Below are 15,794 nucleotides of genomic sequence, written 5' to 3'. Positions count from 1 at the left end.
GTGGAGCGGATGGGCCCGTGGGCCATGGCAGCTGAGCCTGCGCGTCCGCTCCGCAACGGGGGAGGCCGCCGCGGGGGGAGGCCCCCGGACCCCAAAAAAAAAAAAAAAAAAAAAAGTTAAAATATGCTGGCGTAAAAGATTATATAGCCTTGTTAACTTTTACCCAGTTGAAAAGAAGAAGGTTTAGGCTTAAAGGTTTTAATACAAACAGTGGTAATTACAAAGGAATTACAGGAGCTTGTCTTATTAAAGCCAATCCTAAGAGGATTTTTATCAAAATGCTTTTTGCTGTTATATTACTGTATATATTTTAAAGCATCTGTTTTAAAACAATGTAAGATATTCTTTATTCTTGAGTTTGACTACCTTGCCCAAAGCCCAAATATTCTTAATTAGCAAGATTTTAATTTAAAAAAAACCCAAACTTATTAAAAGGCATGTTATTAAATACTTCAATAAGTACTTACTTACTTAAAATACTTTTAAGTTACAAAAGATTCATTTTTAAAGAAATCACTTTTTCTCCTAAGATTCTTACCTTTCCATTTTTATGCAGTCCAAGAGATTTATTAATTACTACTTCCACAAAGATGTTGTATAGTACTAAGATGTATCATGCAGGCCCAGCACTAAAACAAATCAATTTTAGCAGCACTAATTCCCCATAGAGCACCACTTTCTAGATGAGGCAAATTAACAACTGTAAATCCAATAAATCTATTCATAAAGTGGACCACCTTGAAGTAGAAGCAAATTCATGAGTGCAATGCTTGCTTTTGGTGTCTCACTTATTTTTCATTTCTCAGATTACTTTAGTGAGAAACAATACCAACAGCAAACAAAGCTCAAAAGGAAAACCCCCACGAATTTGAAAATGATGCTGTTAGTATAAAAAAAAAGGTTGACACATCTCAAAGCGCTGATCAACACCATCATGCATCTACCGCTGAGGGTTAAAGCCCAACACCCAGTATTTAACTATTTGATCTTCACAGATCAAGCAAGGACTTGAAATCACCTCACGTGCAACAGTTTTGGCATAACACCCCATTTTATCCATGCCACGAAAATGGTAAATTTAGTAGTTACCAATAAATAAGGTGGGGGTCAAAGGGACTAAAGCCTTAGACTGCTCTTTATCATAAGATATCCTCAGACAAACCTCCCCATTCTTCATTCTGGCTCTATAAAATTAAGGAGCAGAGAAAAACTGGTAAGTGCCTGACTTCACAAAGAAAATGCACTCTATATTTCCTTTGTCATTATATGTAATGTTTATAAAATAAATCCAACTGTACTGCTACCCCATGCCCTCCCTCCAAAAAAATCTAGCTTAAAATAGGTACTTAATTGGTGCTGGGGAAAATGTTCCAAGTATTGCAAATAAAAAATGTCAATTTAGTAATCTCAGCATGTTGCACTTTAATAATTTAAGAATCAAGTTAAGTACGAGTGGCATGTTAAGTAAATATGTTTTAAATTCCAACGGTCAAACGTTAAAAATTGGGTAACAGACCAATTATTCTGGGCTTTACCCCTAAATCTAATTATGTATTCATACAACAGAATACCAAAAGGAATTAACATAGAGTTCGGTCTAGAAATATTAAAATTGTAACCCTTCCTTACCAAGTAATTAAGTAAAATAAGACATCTTTATTATTTAATCATAATATCTGATATTTTAGTAATTATTATTCAGATACACATTTATGTTATGTTCTCATTACTGACTATAAAATGCTAATAGAAAATCTACTTTATGCACTGACTTTCTAACCCTGTTTGCCTATATAATGAAGGACTACCTAAACAAAGTATATGACATTTACGCAAATTGAGTAAAAGGGACATTTTAAAGAAACTTTTCTAAAGAAATAAGGATAGAAATGTGTATTTCACAGATTAAAAAAGGATTAAAAACAAAATTATTTTGTGCTTTACATATATCTTTAAGCCAACAGATATTTTCGATATAAATTCGAAGTCATCTTTGGTGTTTAGAAAAGATCAATTCAAGTAAAAGACCTGACACCAAATAGAAAAAGAAAAAAAAAAAATCACAATATATGAAAAACTAGATTAAAATCAATTAATTAGGACTTCTACAAATTTAAGACTGCATTTAGATAAGTGTCTTTACAGCTATATTTACACTTTTGGAAGCAAAATCATTTCATGACATAGCCTAAGTGAATATTATACCCTAAATTATAAGACCAAAAAAGCTACTACAGATCTAGGCATTTTGATAAATCCAACAAGAAATGATTTGAAAAATACTATTTATATCTATATATCCAATTAATAAATTCCAACTACTGATAACTTGGACAATGAAAATTTCCAGTCTAAAAAGTAAAGGATAGCATCAGTCTTAGGAAACCTACTTTGTTCAACATAGAGAAACCTCCAGGAGAGTTATGAATTTCTTTACTATATTACTGAGACATACAGAAGTGTCTAAAACAGAATGTTTAAAACATACCAAGAAAGTACACAAATGGGGGTTGGGGCGGACAGAGCACAGTGGTTAAGATTTCATACAGCTCTGGAGTCTAGCAGATCTGGGTTTACAATCCTGGTTTTGCCAACTGCTACCTAGGACCAGTCATTGGAAGGAACTTCACCGAGCCTCTAGAGCCTCTGTTTCTTCTTTGGTTCAAAAGGCTCTCGTGGGGGCTTCCCTGGTGGCGCAGTGGTTGAGAGTCTGCCTGCCGATGCAGGGGACACGGGTTCGTGTCCCAGTCCCACATGCCGCGGAGCGGCTGGGCCCGTGAGCCAGGGCCGCTGAGCCTGCGCGTCTGGAGCCTGTGCCCCGCAACGGGAGAGGCCACAACAGTGAGAGGCTCACGTACCACAAAAAAACAAAAACAAAAACAAAAGGCTCTCGTGACCTTCTCAGGAAATCCTGATGATTAACATAGGATGCCTCATATCTAACTGCTCAATAAGCATGAGCTATCATCATAGTTCTTTTTTGCTATCATGGTGCCCAGACAATCTTTTTCAGCAGTTTGTAGAATGCTTTTTCTCATCTTATTCTGTCACCTATTTTATGAACATAATATTCAAATACTCTCCCAGAGATGTAAACTTGTATCATGTATCAACATATAAATGACTCTATTGTAGGAAAAAAACATCTTATCATCCTGGATTTCTTATGACAGTACGTTGGGGAATAACCTGAATAAACAAGTTAACCTGAACAGAATAACCTAAATGAAGCTTAACTGCCCGATACAGACTTTAGCTTGGTTTCATAAAGGCCTTAACCTCACTCTAAATTCAGAATGGACCAGCCACGTTCTGCCTCAAGACCTGAATGGCTAAATTAAGAAAGATGGTTCACTTGGACCATTGAATAGAAAATGTCTTAATATAGTATCAATTTGGTTTATGTACAAAACAATGTAGTCACAGATGAGAAATAGGGCCAAAGCTCTCTTCTAAAGACAAGGAACTGTAATTAACAGTAGTCAGGTTTTTTTTTTTAAACTAGGGTGAGATGGGGTAAGGAGAATTTTACATGGAACTAAGGACATCCTATGCTTCTCTCTCCATTCCTACTTTTCCCAATTAGAGATATAAAAATACTACTTCAAAAAAAGAGACATTACTTCTTATTAAAATACTTTTATAGGGGAGATACACACACATGTACACATTTACAAACAAACATGTACCTGTAATAACTTCTGGATCCTCTAGTATATACTCAATACATGCTATAAAGTAAACTTAGCATATTTGTCATATTGTAAAGTGTATAGCGATTTCCCAGTAGGGTGTAAAAAACAATCCAGACACAAGAGACGTCAATGCCCTAAACATTACTCTCCAGAAAAATATATTAAAATTAAAAGCTGAACTTCAACAACTTTAGAAATGTTTCAAGGCAAACGTAATTAATCAGGAAATGACGAAGAACTTGGACCAGGATCTGATAGAACCGAATATAGTTCCATAATAATGAAATATAAAAGTGATCAAGGGAAGGAACAAATATGAAAAGCTCCCAGACTGCACTGGCAATCCAGGGGTTAAGACTCTGCGCTTTCAGTGCAGGGGACATGGGTTTGATCCCTGGTCAGGGAACTAAGATCCCACATGCTGCACGGCACGGCCAAAAAAAAAAGAAAGAAAAATTCCCAATTTCTAACCCTGGTCTTGACCTAATTTTTAGAAAAGTCTGGTTAGTGAACAGCAAAATAAGGAGGTGCTAACTTTAAAGCAATTTTACAACAGTAGAATATGAGCTTGTAGTCGGCACATCGGACATTTAAAAAGAAAATCTTCGAATGACATGTATACAATCAATAAACAACTGTGGCAAACCATACACGCACAGAAAAAGGGCTGTGCTCATTTCACTACGGAACAGCAGATGCCATTAGGGCTGTCAACAAAATACTTCACTTTTGCAGGCACCTTAACCCCTGTTTTGGTAACTCAAGATAATTAAATGTACAAAGCATTGTCTCATATTTAACTTATGAATGTTCCAGATGATGTCATCCCAACTTCAAACAATCCCCACAACTGACCTAGTCAGTGACTGATGCAGAGGGATTACCGAGAGCTCCCCACTCTCCTGACTGAGGCCAACAGTTAAGAAGTTATAATGGGAGCTTCCCTGGTGGCGCAGTGGTTGAGAGTCCGCCTGCCGATGCAGGGGACACAGGTTCGCGCCCCGGTCTGGGAAGATCCCACATGCCGCGGAGCGGCTGGGCCCGTGAGCCATGGCCGCTGAGCCTGCGCGTCCGGAGCCTGTGCTCCGCAACGGGAGAGGCCACAACAGTGAGAGGCCCGTGTACCGCAAAAAAAAAAAAAAAAAGTTATAATGAAGAAAAAGATTTACTCTGATTTAAAGCCTCCTTTAATAATAAAAAAGACAATTACCATAATGAAAAAATTAATTTTTTTATATTGACTAGCTCCTTCTCCTCATGCTATAAACCTTCTCTTTGAATAAAACCACAATTATGACTAAAGCATAATTCAACTAGGTACCTGAATTAATGTATCATTAAGTTTTTAGGAAAAGGTAGCCTTAATCTACGAAATTTTTAACTTCAGAAATTAAAGGTACAGAAGTATCAAATATACAATTAACCCAAGACAACTGTGGAAGTTAGAAAGGGAAAGGGGTTTAATCAATGGTTCTTGTGATATCAAGGCAAGACAAGAATGTAGCTGTTTAACAGAACATGGTTTGTTATTTAAGAAGAGCATAGAGAAGTAGAAATACTTTTTAGTTAGTTTTGCTAACACAAAAGTAGAGGATTCTACAAAAAGTATAATTATAACACTATTATTTGCTTGGCTACATTTGCACTTAATGGACATGAGGTGAAAATATGAACCAACTTGGAATGAAAATGCCATAGTCTCACAGTCAACTCCTCATTGTACACACTAGTGAGAAAAGGGGTTATCTTAAGTAATTCAGAACAATGGACAGAGAGTTCTCAAATTACTGCTACTTTTCCCATCTTAAAGTAGTCCGTCTTCTAAATGTTTGGACTCTGGTGTTTTGGGGTCCCAAAATGGGCCATCTCCAGATCATCTCCAAAGTAAACAATCCATCCACAGATAACTGAGTCGATGTGGCTGACACATATTCCAATCAATAAACTGCACATGGACACTACATGCCAAGCATGCTTCAGAGTAATTTCTGAAACTGTAGGAATGAGGGAAGATGACTGAGACTTCCCTAGCAAGAGCAAAACATGCTAATGTCCAGTCAAGAGAACTCTGAGTAGCTTACCTCCTGTAGTAGATCAGCCTGCTCAATTGCTTTAAGGACATTTTTCTTGGATGTTTCCTGAACTTCTCCTCCCAAAAGAAACTCATCCAAAATAAAATAAGCCTTCTCAAAATTAAAGATGATATCAAGTTCACACACCTGAAAAGCAAAAATAAATAAATAAATAAATAAATAATAAATAAATAAAACCGAAGAAAGTAAAAGATACTTACCTACTTACCTACTATCAGGTAGTCAGTAAAATCTGACCAGAGGGGATCAATCTTAATGCCTACAAGCTAAGAAAGACCAGACTCTGCAAGCTCCTAACATGGGCAACTTAATAATTTTCTACTCATAAAGACTGATCTTTTGAAGAACATATTTCTGGGTAATATGATTGCAACTGCTAACCAAATCTAAATTCTACACTAAGTACTTCCAGTATATTAATCTTTGCAGTTGGACCCCTTTCTATTTCACTACTTTAAACCTTGTTCTCACCAGCATAATTAAATGAGTAGGTCTGTGGGGTCAAGCAATTCTGGCAGTTAACTCACTAGGCACACTGACAAGAAATAGTCATTCCTTCCCTCTCCCACAGTTACTGTCAAATAGTCAGAATCCCCAAGATAATCAAATAATAAACTTGTTACAGAAAAGGCTAAAAAAAAAAGCACTATGGCATTCAATTTCCTAAAACAAAATACTACTCACACTGCCAAAATACTTGTCAAGTAATTCCACGTAACGATGAATTATTTCCAGGGTAATTAGTTCATTGTCCTGATCCTCAATAGCACAGCAAAAATACAGACTGGCATATCTGTAACAAAAAACAGATGTAAAAAAAAATTTACCCTATAATCATGTTTTCTAAAATACATTTTCATATCCTATTGTGAAATATGTCATGCTTATACAGTTTATTTCCTCTTTACAACAGTAGATTATTTTTCTCCTAGACTATAAAAGTAATAAATGTACAAAAAAGAAATTTTGAAAAGTACAGGCAAGCAAAAAAAAAAAAAGAGTTACTTATTTTGCTCTTCTTCCATTCAGGCTCCTTTCTAGAATATTCTAAAACACAAATGACCCAGGTTGTTCTCAAGTTTACTTAAAACAAAGTGCACTGTGTGACTATTTCAAACCACAAGTAAACACGGAAGAAAATAAACTCTCCAACTGAAGGACTTATTGAAGATGCCGTCAACGTTAAGTCAACGTTCTGGAACATTTTACTGAAGTGTAATATACACACAGAGAAGAACACAAGTCATAAATGTACAGCCTGATGAGTTTCGAAGTGAACATACTTGTGTACCAGCACCTGCACCAAGAAACAGAATTATTACTGAACCCCTGAAGCCCCTCTCCTAATCTCTCCTGGTCACAGCCTCCCACCCCCAAAGGTAACTATCTTGACTTCTAACAGCACAGAATTATTTTTAAAGGAGTTTTATAGGATTATGGAATAAACGTCAAGAAAAAAACAACAGTTCCAAGTAATCATAGAAGTCAGAGAAAGAGAACAGGGGAAACTGAGACGTGTCCTCAAATTTTCCAAGTTCTACCCTGTTAAATTAAAGCTCGGGTTATTTACCCTTGAAGAAGGTATAATAAGGTTGGAAAACTCATATTCTCCAAACTAGGATTCTAGCACATGGGACTAGGTTATACTTGATCCAAGGAAGCCAAAAGTTATTAACACAACCTTGAGGCATACATAAGGAAGAATGACCTAACCAAGTCCTTTGAGGAGGGTTAAAAGAGTATTTTCAAATGGTTTAAATGTATCTAAGGCTTTTGAAAAGAAACAGAATGAAAACCTAAGACATTCTAAACAAGTCTCAGTTGCCATTGTAATTTTCACAGAGGAACATTTAAGTGATTTTTAGAAAACACAATGGGAAATTACTGCTCATAGCATTAATGTAAAATAACATACAAACACATACACACACAATCTCAGTTTTGAAATTCAAGGAATTCCTGCTCTTCAGTATGAGAATAACTTCAGTATGAGTATTTTCATAACACTCTATTAATTTCAATATTATTAAAAACATTTCCTCTTATTTGATTTTTCCAACAGTAAGCAGCATCATCCTTGATTACGGAAGGAAAAAAAAGAGGCCCAAGAGTACAAGGGCCTGCCAAGTGGTTGTACTGTGACAAGAAATCTGATCTTCATACCTTAACTCCAGGCCTTTTCCACTCTACCACACTGACTCCCTTGTCATACACATACACTTTTTGCCACGTCCATTCTACCTGATTTCTACATTCACTAAGTTATTTAATTTATTTTTTTAAAATAAATTTATTTCTTTATTAATTTATTTTGGCTGTGTTGGGCCTTCGTTGCTGTGCGTGGGCTTTCTCTAGTTGGGGTGAGTGGGGAGGGGGGCTACTCTTCGTTACGGTGCGCGGGCTTCTCATTGCAGTCGCTTCTCTTCTTGCGGAGCACACGCTCTAGGCACACGGGCTTCAGTAGTTGCAGCACGCGGGCTCAGTAGTTGTGGCTTGCGGGCTCTAGAGCGCAGGCTCTGTAGTTATGGCACACGGGCTTAGTTGCTCCGCAGCATATGGGATCTTCCCGGACCAGGGCTCGAACCCGTGTCTCCTGCATTGGCAGGCGGATTCTTAACCACTGCGCCACCAGGTAAGTCCTTCACTGAGTTATTTTAAATGGTGGTTCGGGGCTTCCCTGGTGGCGCAGTGGTTGAGAGTCCGCCTGCCGATGCAAGGGACATGGGTTCGTGCCCCGGTCTGGGAGGATCCCACGCGCCGCGGAGCGGCTAGGCCCGTGAGCCATGGCCGCTGAGCCTGCACGTCCGGAGCCTGTGCTCCGCAACGGGAGAGGCCACGTCAGTGAGAGGCCCACATAGGCCACAAAAAAAAAAAAAAAAAAAAAGGTGGGTCCCCTGCAGTCTTAGAGAGAAGGCATTCACACACGTTCATTTATTATCATGAAGGACATAACAGGCACCACCTCCAACCTTAGTAACAAAGCGCTTCCTATCTTTCCCAGCACTATCCTATGTTTTGTTTATTGCTTTAAAAGGCAATGGGATATTCCAACCTTCCATCCTCCCTAACCCATGCTCCTCAAATAGTCTTAAATTCGGGAAAACTGATACAATTGACACACAAGATTCTCTGAATTAAGAAAACTAAAGATTAAAGGGGCTGACATTAAAAATAGTAGATAAAAACCAGACATAACTAGCTGCTATGAACAGAGTGCTAAATAATTCCATTAGAAAGAATTTACTAATAGGCAACGTCAGGTAAATTTAATTTGTTTTTTAAATTTCAAGATTTCTTCAATGCTACTGTTAAGCAATCTAATGCTTACACCATCCTCGCTCCTTATCCACAGTACCGCTTTTTACTTATAAGTAAACAGCATTTAAACACTAGTCAAAGGTCCTAGATTATACGAGTCATTCGGAAATATTACTTTAATATCAAATTAAATGAATTCTTCACTGTAGGTGAGCATTCAGTTATCAGGATTATAAGAAGGCACCTCTTTCCAGAAGGCTTAAGGAAGAAAGAAACAGAAGCATAATAACAGGTAGCATTTACTGAGTCCTCACTCTGAGTAAGGCACTAAATGTTACCTTAGGCCTTGGCATAATTTACCATTTTAATCCTCAAAAAAACCCTTCCAGAGAGATACCGTTATTATTTGCATTTACAGCAGACTCAGGCTTAATTGAGTAATCTTCCCAGAACAGTGATTTGACTCCAGAGCCTGAGTTGTATATTAAAAACTATGGCCCAGAACTGTGCTAAATAAAGTAATCCTGCAACTGGCAAAAATTAAAACATATTCAAAGCAATATTTTACATGCTTTGAAGAGAGAAATAAAAATTGTTATCCTAATTTAGTAAAAGATTACCAGGAGAACCTGAGGTATACTCCCTATTTTCAGAAGCAAGTGCTTTTAAAAAATTCAATAATGAGCTCATTTTGTTCTCTTAGTATATATTTGTAAGTCTAAATCTGAAGTAAAATTAATAATAGACTAGTAAGAAGGAAGGTATGTTTGGTTATTTTTAGCAGAGTAGATTACGGCTTACTCTAATTACTGGCACTCAGAGAACATCTGAAGGTGCCTATTCTTATATTCACAACACATGACTTCTCCCCAGTCAGCTAAATATCAGCTGACCGTGGGTGACTGTAACCAAGCCGTTCTCAATATTCTACTGGTATATCATTAAAAATTCTTTTGTTAGTAAAGAAAATCAATACAGTACTCTTCAACAAATTCTGAAGCTCGTAATTGGTAGGTGTGTATTTTTTAATTAATTTTAAGACTTTAATCCATAACATGCTGCACAAAATAGGAATAAAAAACGCATACAGTGTCTTCTGTGTTCACGGGATCTTCAAGAGCGTTTATTTTAGAGATGAGGAAACAAAGGCAAAATGACTTGTTCAAAGTCACAAAACTAGCTAATGGCCAAAGGAAAAGAACTCAAGTCCCCAGATTTTCAGTCTAATTTTTCAGCTATATTAACCTTACTCCCCTCTCACCTCTCCCTCCCCAAGAGGGGCAACTGTAAAGAAAGGCTCAGGGATGAAGAACGTGGGTGAGGCAACTTGAGGAAGGCAGACATAAAGATCACTTGGTGGTATGAACAGCGAAAGTGCTAGTTCAGAATTTCTCAGCAGCTAAGCGGTAATTCCTTTGCTTAAAAGGTCTCCTCTTCCAGCTGGTCTAGGGAAAAAAAAAATCACCTGGAGCTTCCCTGGTGGTGCAGTGGTTGGGAGTCTGCCTGCTAATGCAGGGGACGGGGGTTCGAGCCCTGGTCTGGGAGGATCCCACATGCCGCAGAGCAGCTGGGCCCATGGGCCACAACTACTGAGCCTGCGCATCTGAAGCCTGTGCTCCGCAACGAGAGGCCGCCAATAGTGAGAGGCCCGCGCACCGCGATGAAGAGTGGCCCCCCGCTCGCTGCAACTAGAGAAAGCCCTCGCGCAGAAACGAGGACCCAACACAGCAAAAATAAATAAAATAAAAATTAATAAACTCCTACCCCCAACATCTTCTTAAAAAAAATCACCTGTTCATAGCTACAAAAAAATATGTCCTTAAGTACTCTAGATGAGTTTTCAGTATGAAATGGGGAAATGCAGAGGAAAACTGATTATAAATTCTAACTTTATATGTGAATTTCATCTCAGTAAAGCTGGGGTTTTTTTTTAGTGCACCTTTATTTATAGGCGCTTGATGTAAATATCAGAGTCAGGTGAGATTACCCTTTACAGCCTTTAACGGAAAAAGCGGTGGCCCAACATGGATGGGCTGAATGCTGTGCACAGAGCACCAAGTAGTGCCTTCTTTTCTTTTGACAGGCCATCTCCTTCAGCTACAGGAATCTTGATTCCTGGGACTGATTCCCTTGCTTGTATTTTCCTCCTCCACACGGGGGACTCCTTCCCCTATCTAGAAATAAGCTTAAGTCTCTTATGCCATTTTTTAACCCTGTCCCCCACCCCTGTCTACAGGTGGTTATCACCTCTTCTGTCCTTCATAGCAAAGCTCCCCCAAATACTCTACACCTGCTGTTTTATTGTCTCCACCTCTTCACACTTTGCCCCATTTCTTAGAGAGTTCTATCTCTACTATTCCACTGAAATTGTTCTGATGAAGGGCATTTTGTGAAATGCTCACTGTAAAATCTAATATTCTTCACCTTAGTTGACCTTTATGCGAACTTTGGCACTGGTGGCCTTATTTTTGAAACTCTCTCCCCTTCCCCAATGTGACTGACCTTATACTTATCCTTTGCCTGCTGCTTGAATGCTGGTGATCTAACGCTTTAATGCCTAATTTTCCCCCAGACTTCCATGCCTATGCCCACCCTGAGAAAACTAGGCATCTCCAAATGGAAGTCACACAGGCCCCTCAAAGTCAACCTTCTACTTCACCATTTACCCCATCAACTGAACCAGAAATGTGGAATAACACCACTCCTCCTCTTCTTTCACTGCCCTCCCTGCTTCTAGCGGTGACCAAGTCTTACCAAACTTACCTCGGAACAGCTCTTCCACCTGCTGAGCCCACAGCAGAGGTCTTCCTTCAGGACTGTTGGATGAGGTAGTCTCCTAACAGATCCCTCAGGTGCCAGTCTCAGCCCTCCCCCCACCCATTCTCCAACTACAGGATCTTTAAAGAAATGCAAATTTTCTATTCATCCCAGTTTAAAACCCTTGCCTCCAGGCTTAAGATTTGAGTTCTGGCCACTATGGCAGTCACTAGCAACTGACCTTGGACAAGTCACTTCTCTCAAATTCTCATTTTTTATAAAGCTGAAGTTTGATCAACAGTAGTGGTTTTCAAACTCAGGAACCATCTACAGAGAGGGTGGAAGCCAAATGAGTTGAGACACAGTCCTGATTTCACATGAGCACCTCCACTTCCACTTGTTTCATTTAAAGTTCTATCCTTGGGGCAAAAAGCTTTTTTTTTTTTTTAAAAAAAAAAATCACTTGACTAGATTACTCTAAAACATCTCCCAGCTCTAAAATGCTATGATTTTTCTCAACAAATACCAAACCAAACACTGGATACAAAATCACCCAAAGATGACTAATATTCATTCTATTCTAAAGAGAAATCTATGGTATTTTTAAAGTTCTAGATGTCCTATAACCTTCATGACTTTCTATACCATCTCCCCTACAAACCCCACTCATATTGTAGTGGAATAAAGGAAAACTGAGAGAAAACCCAGGTTTCACTTTGACCCTCCTCAAAGCCCATACAGTCAGTTCCCTGCACATCCCCCTCAGGAAAGAATTTTTATATGCATGAATGTTCTTATCTTAAATTCAGTAAATTATTTGTAAGGGAACAGAAATGGGGAAGAAACAAAGTAATTATATTTCTTTTAACCTTATGAGAACAATCTTGAGAAGTTTATTTTAAGGTATAAAAAGTTTCAGATATTAATAAAGATGTATAGCATTTTTTAAAAAGCTTAGTGTTCAAGGCCAACCTATGAGTCATTCTGCAACATCAAAATTTTTAAAGTCTGTTCTTGGCAAAATTATCTATCTACCAGATATAATCACACCTCCACCACAGCAACAAGTGTACTTCAAATTAATAAGCCCTAACGAACAAATCCTGTATATATCCAGTTTTTACATCTATGACTAAAATGGTCTATGTATCCAAGGTGTTTATAAGCGAGTAAAAGATCCTAAAAGTCAGATTAAAAGGCATGTCAAATATCAGTCATTACTTTACAGATTTGTGGGGAGAAGGTGGTGGTGGAGGGTAAATGCTTATCTAAATTCAGAGAATTGCTCACACAATTTAAAATACTGATCTTATTTTCCCCTGCAAAGAAATGAATTCTTTCAAATTTCCTAAAAAGATGATTAAGCATGAAGTATCATTTATGCCTTCAGTCACATAATTTCGTGTAAAAAGATTTCCATAATTTTAACATTTTAGCCTGGGTAATAAATCAAAACAGCAGTTATCTTAAAAATACAAAGCTTTACCTTAAGACTATTTCATCTATATCTTTATTAATCATTATTTATAAATGTCATCCCTCAAAAGTCTGCAATTTCCACATTATAAATGATCTAATATTTGATTCTATTTCACCTTCCTGATAAATCAAAATATACCTTTTGTAAACAATCTTCAGATCTCGCCACTCAAGAAAGCTGCACATTTTAGGTTTCCGTGCTAAAACGGTTTGAACAAGTTCTCTTGTGATCTTTTTCTTCTCTTTGTCTGATAATGGGACGTACCATTTCTGCAGTCGAAGCTTTCCCTGACGACTAAAAAGCAACATAAACTGCATCTGTTAAGATAAACAGAACCAAGATTACAGGCAATACTTTGATTCAATAAAGTTAAGGTTAAGATGACATGCTGCACAGAGAAGCTTTGGGGGACAGGGCGTTTAGCTAACAAATGATGAGTAGCCATCAATATTTCTATGCCAGTTAAAATAGCAGGAAATTCTTATAGAAAGATCTTCCCACCAGATGCAAATCCTCCCACCCCACCCGGTTCCACGTAAGTTTGGGGGGGGGCGGGACGGGAGGACAAAAACAGGCGAAGTGAAAATTCTGATGAAAAAGATAATTCTTGCAATTTAAGAAACTATTGTGTACCTGTGCTATAGGAATGCATGTATATGCATCAAAAGAGCATTGTTGACATCAACTGGTTTAGATGCATTTGAAAGAAACAGATCTTCTATTTTTCACCCTAAACAGAACAAGCTGTCCTAGTTCCAGACCGAATTACTTGTAGATAGACTGCTGTAACTTAGAATGCTCTCTTCAGTTTATGCTTACATACTTTAAGCAAAACAAAAAATCTAAAATATAAACCAAAAAAAATCCCATAAAGGCATTTTTCTTAATAAAAGCCTGATTTAAGTATCTCATCTCATTTTAAAAATTCCACCAAAAATATACACACAATAAACTGAGTTAATATAATTTTACCTAAGAGAATAAAACCTTTAAAAAGCCAAAATAAGAGCTGCACACATTACACGAAATACTTCACTTAAAACGATAAAAAACATAGCATCTACAGATGGAGCGGATGCTGAATTCTAGTGCATTTTACACAAACTATTTTGTATATATTTATTTGGAATCTGCAAATGATGACTAGTCTATATGTTTAGTTTTTAAGGAAACCTTCTTGTATAATAATTCAACTGGTCTTCTCAACTGCAAACAGATAAGCACTGTTTCTACAAAGGTAATTTAAAGGTAGAATTCAGATATATATATATTTTTTCTTTTAACTATTCTATCTTCCAGTACTAGTTACTGCAAGTAAGACTCAGCCTGACTCTTAATATTCACCACACCATGAACATGGGGTGGGGGAATTTATACAATCAATCTGAATAAAATGGGCCCTAAATTTCGCTAAGAAATCATTGCCGCTTTTTGTAATAATCCAAACGGGCATCAAGATATTTAGAAATTTACGATGCAACAATTTAACTTTATTAAAGTTAAAATTGGCTGAAAACATCTCACTTAAAAAGGATGCCTGGCACGAAATAAACGAACAATATTCGTTTATTGATGTCAAAGTGCCTCACATAGAAGTCCTGTTAAGATAGCGGCATTAGAAGGGGACAGCAAGTAAAGCATCAACTGGACAACGTTTCATGCAAACCCGTTAGCAGAACTTGGAAAAGAACAGACCCGTATTCCAGGATCTCGATGACCAGGAGGGCTGGGGGTTTGCTTTCGGAACTCAAGGACTCAAGGGAGTCTATAGCAGGCTCCCCGATCTCCCCCCCCCCACTTTTTATGACGAATAGATAATTCACGCTCTTGAAAATAAATTATGTTAACATGGGACGGTGCCCGGTCGCAAGGCACAAGTATTCCTTTCCTCTAGTTAAAAACCAACGCTCTGATTTTGCCACAAATCACAGAGCACCTCAATTCCTGGAGATTGGTATTAAAAACAATGGGCTCGGCAGCGGAAAGGGCTCGGGGCCAGCGTTCCTCGGTCCGGCCGTCTCCGATGCCTGCCCGCCGCCCCACGGGGGGCCGCACTCCATCACTGACCGATCGAGCCCGGGCGAGGTGACAGGGAAGGAGCGGGGCAGACAATGGCAACCGCCGCCGCGCAGGGGGCGCCAAGGGTCCTTGGTCGCCGCCGCCCCCGGCCGCCGACCCCGCCCGCAAACGCCCCGCAAAACTTGAGGCGATTCCCGAACCACAGGTGCCGCGGGGCCGCCGCAGCGTCCGAGACTGGCCCCAGCATCCTGTGGCGCGGCGCCGAGTGGAGAGGGGCGCGGACGCGAAGAGAAGTGAGTTTCGAGGCGCTGTGCCCCAGTGGCGGGCCGGGCGGGCGGACGCAGGGTGGGGTCGTCGGGGCGCTCGTGGGGCAGCGGGGGGCTCGCCCGACCCTCCCTCCCCGTTCCCCGTACCCGGCGCCCCCGATCGCCTCCCGGGACTTACGGCGGCCGCGGGCCGCAGGCGCGGCGGGGGCCCGCCGGCGGGGGGGGC

The 15,794-nt window shown here is 39.1% G+C and overlaps 1 protein-coding gene across 5 annotated transcripts in view; it reads right to left on the bottom strand.

The window, feature by feature from the left end:
- Window positions 1-15,788, bottom strand: part of AP1S2 (adaptor related protein complex 1 subunit sigma 2) — a 28,500-nt gene extending 12,712 nt beyond the window's left edge. For 4 of the 5 annotated variants that reach the window (XM_007466321.1, XM_007466322.1, XM_007466323.1 and 1 more), the window contains exons 1-4: window positions 15,747-15,788; window positions 13,422-13,600; window positions 6,473-6,581; window positions 5,777-5,914 (exon numbers count right to left, since the gene is read on the bottom strand). In XM_007466321.1, coding sequence (XP_007466383.1) covers window positions 5,777-5,914; window positions 6,473-6,581; window positions 13,422-13,600 — 426 coding nt within the window. In that variant the 5' untranslated portion in view covers window positions 15,747-15,788. Of the gene's footprint in view, window positions 1-1,139; window positions 1,185-5,776; window positions 5,915-6,472; window positions 6,582-13,421; window positions 13,601-15,746 lie in introns of those variants that run through there. The other variant, XM_007466324.1, reaches the window with a different exon arrangement.
- Between the last annotated feature and the right edge of the window lie 6 nt (window positions 15,789-15,794).

This window comes from Lipotes vexillifer, unplaced genomic scaffold (assembly GCF_000442215.2).
Source record: "Lipotes vexillifer unplaced genomic scaffold, Lipotes_vexillifer_v1.1 scaffold169, whole genome shotgun sequence".
NCBI classification, from domain to species: Eukaryota; Metazoa; Chordata; class Mammalia; order Artiodactyla; family Lipotidae; genus Lipotes; species Lipotes vexillifer.
Note: the sequence above shows the minus strand (reverse complement) of the source record. Positions and strands in the feature narration are given on the sequence as shown.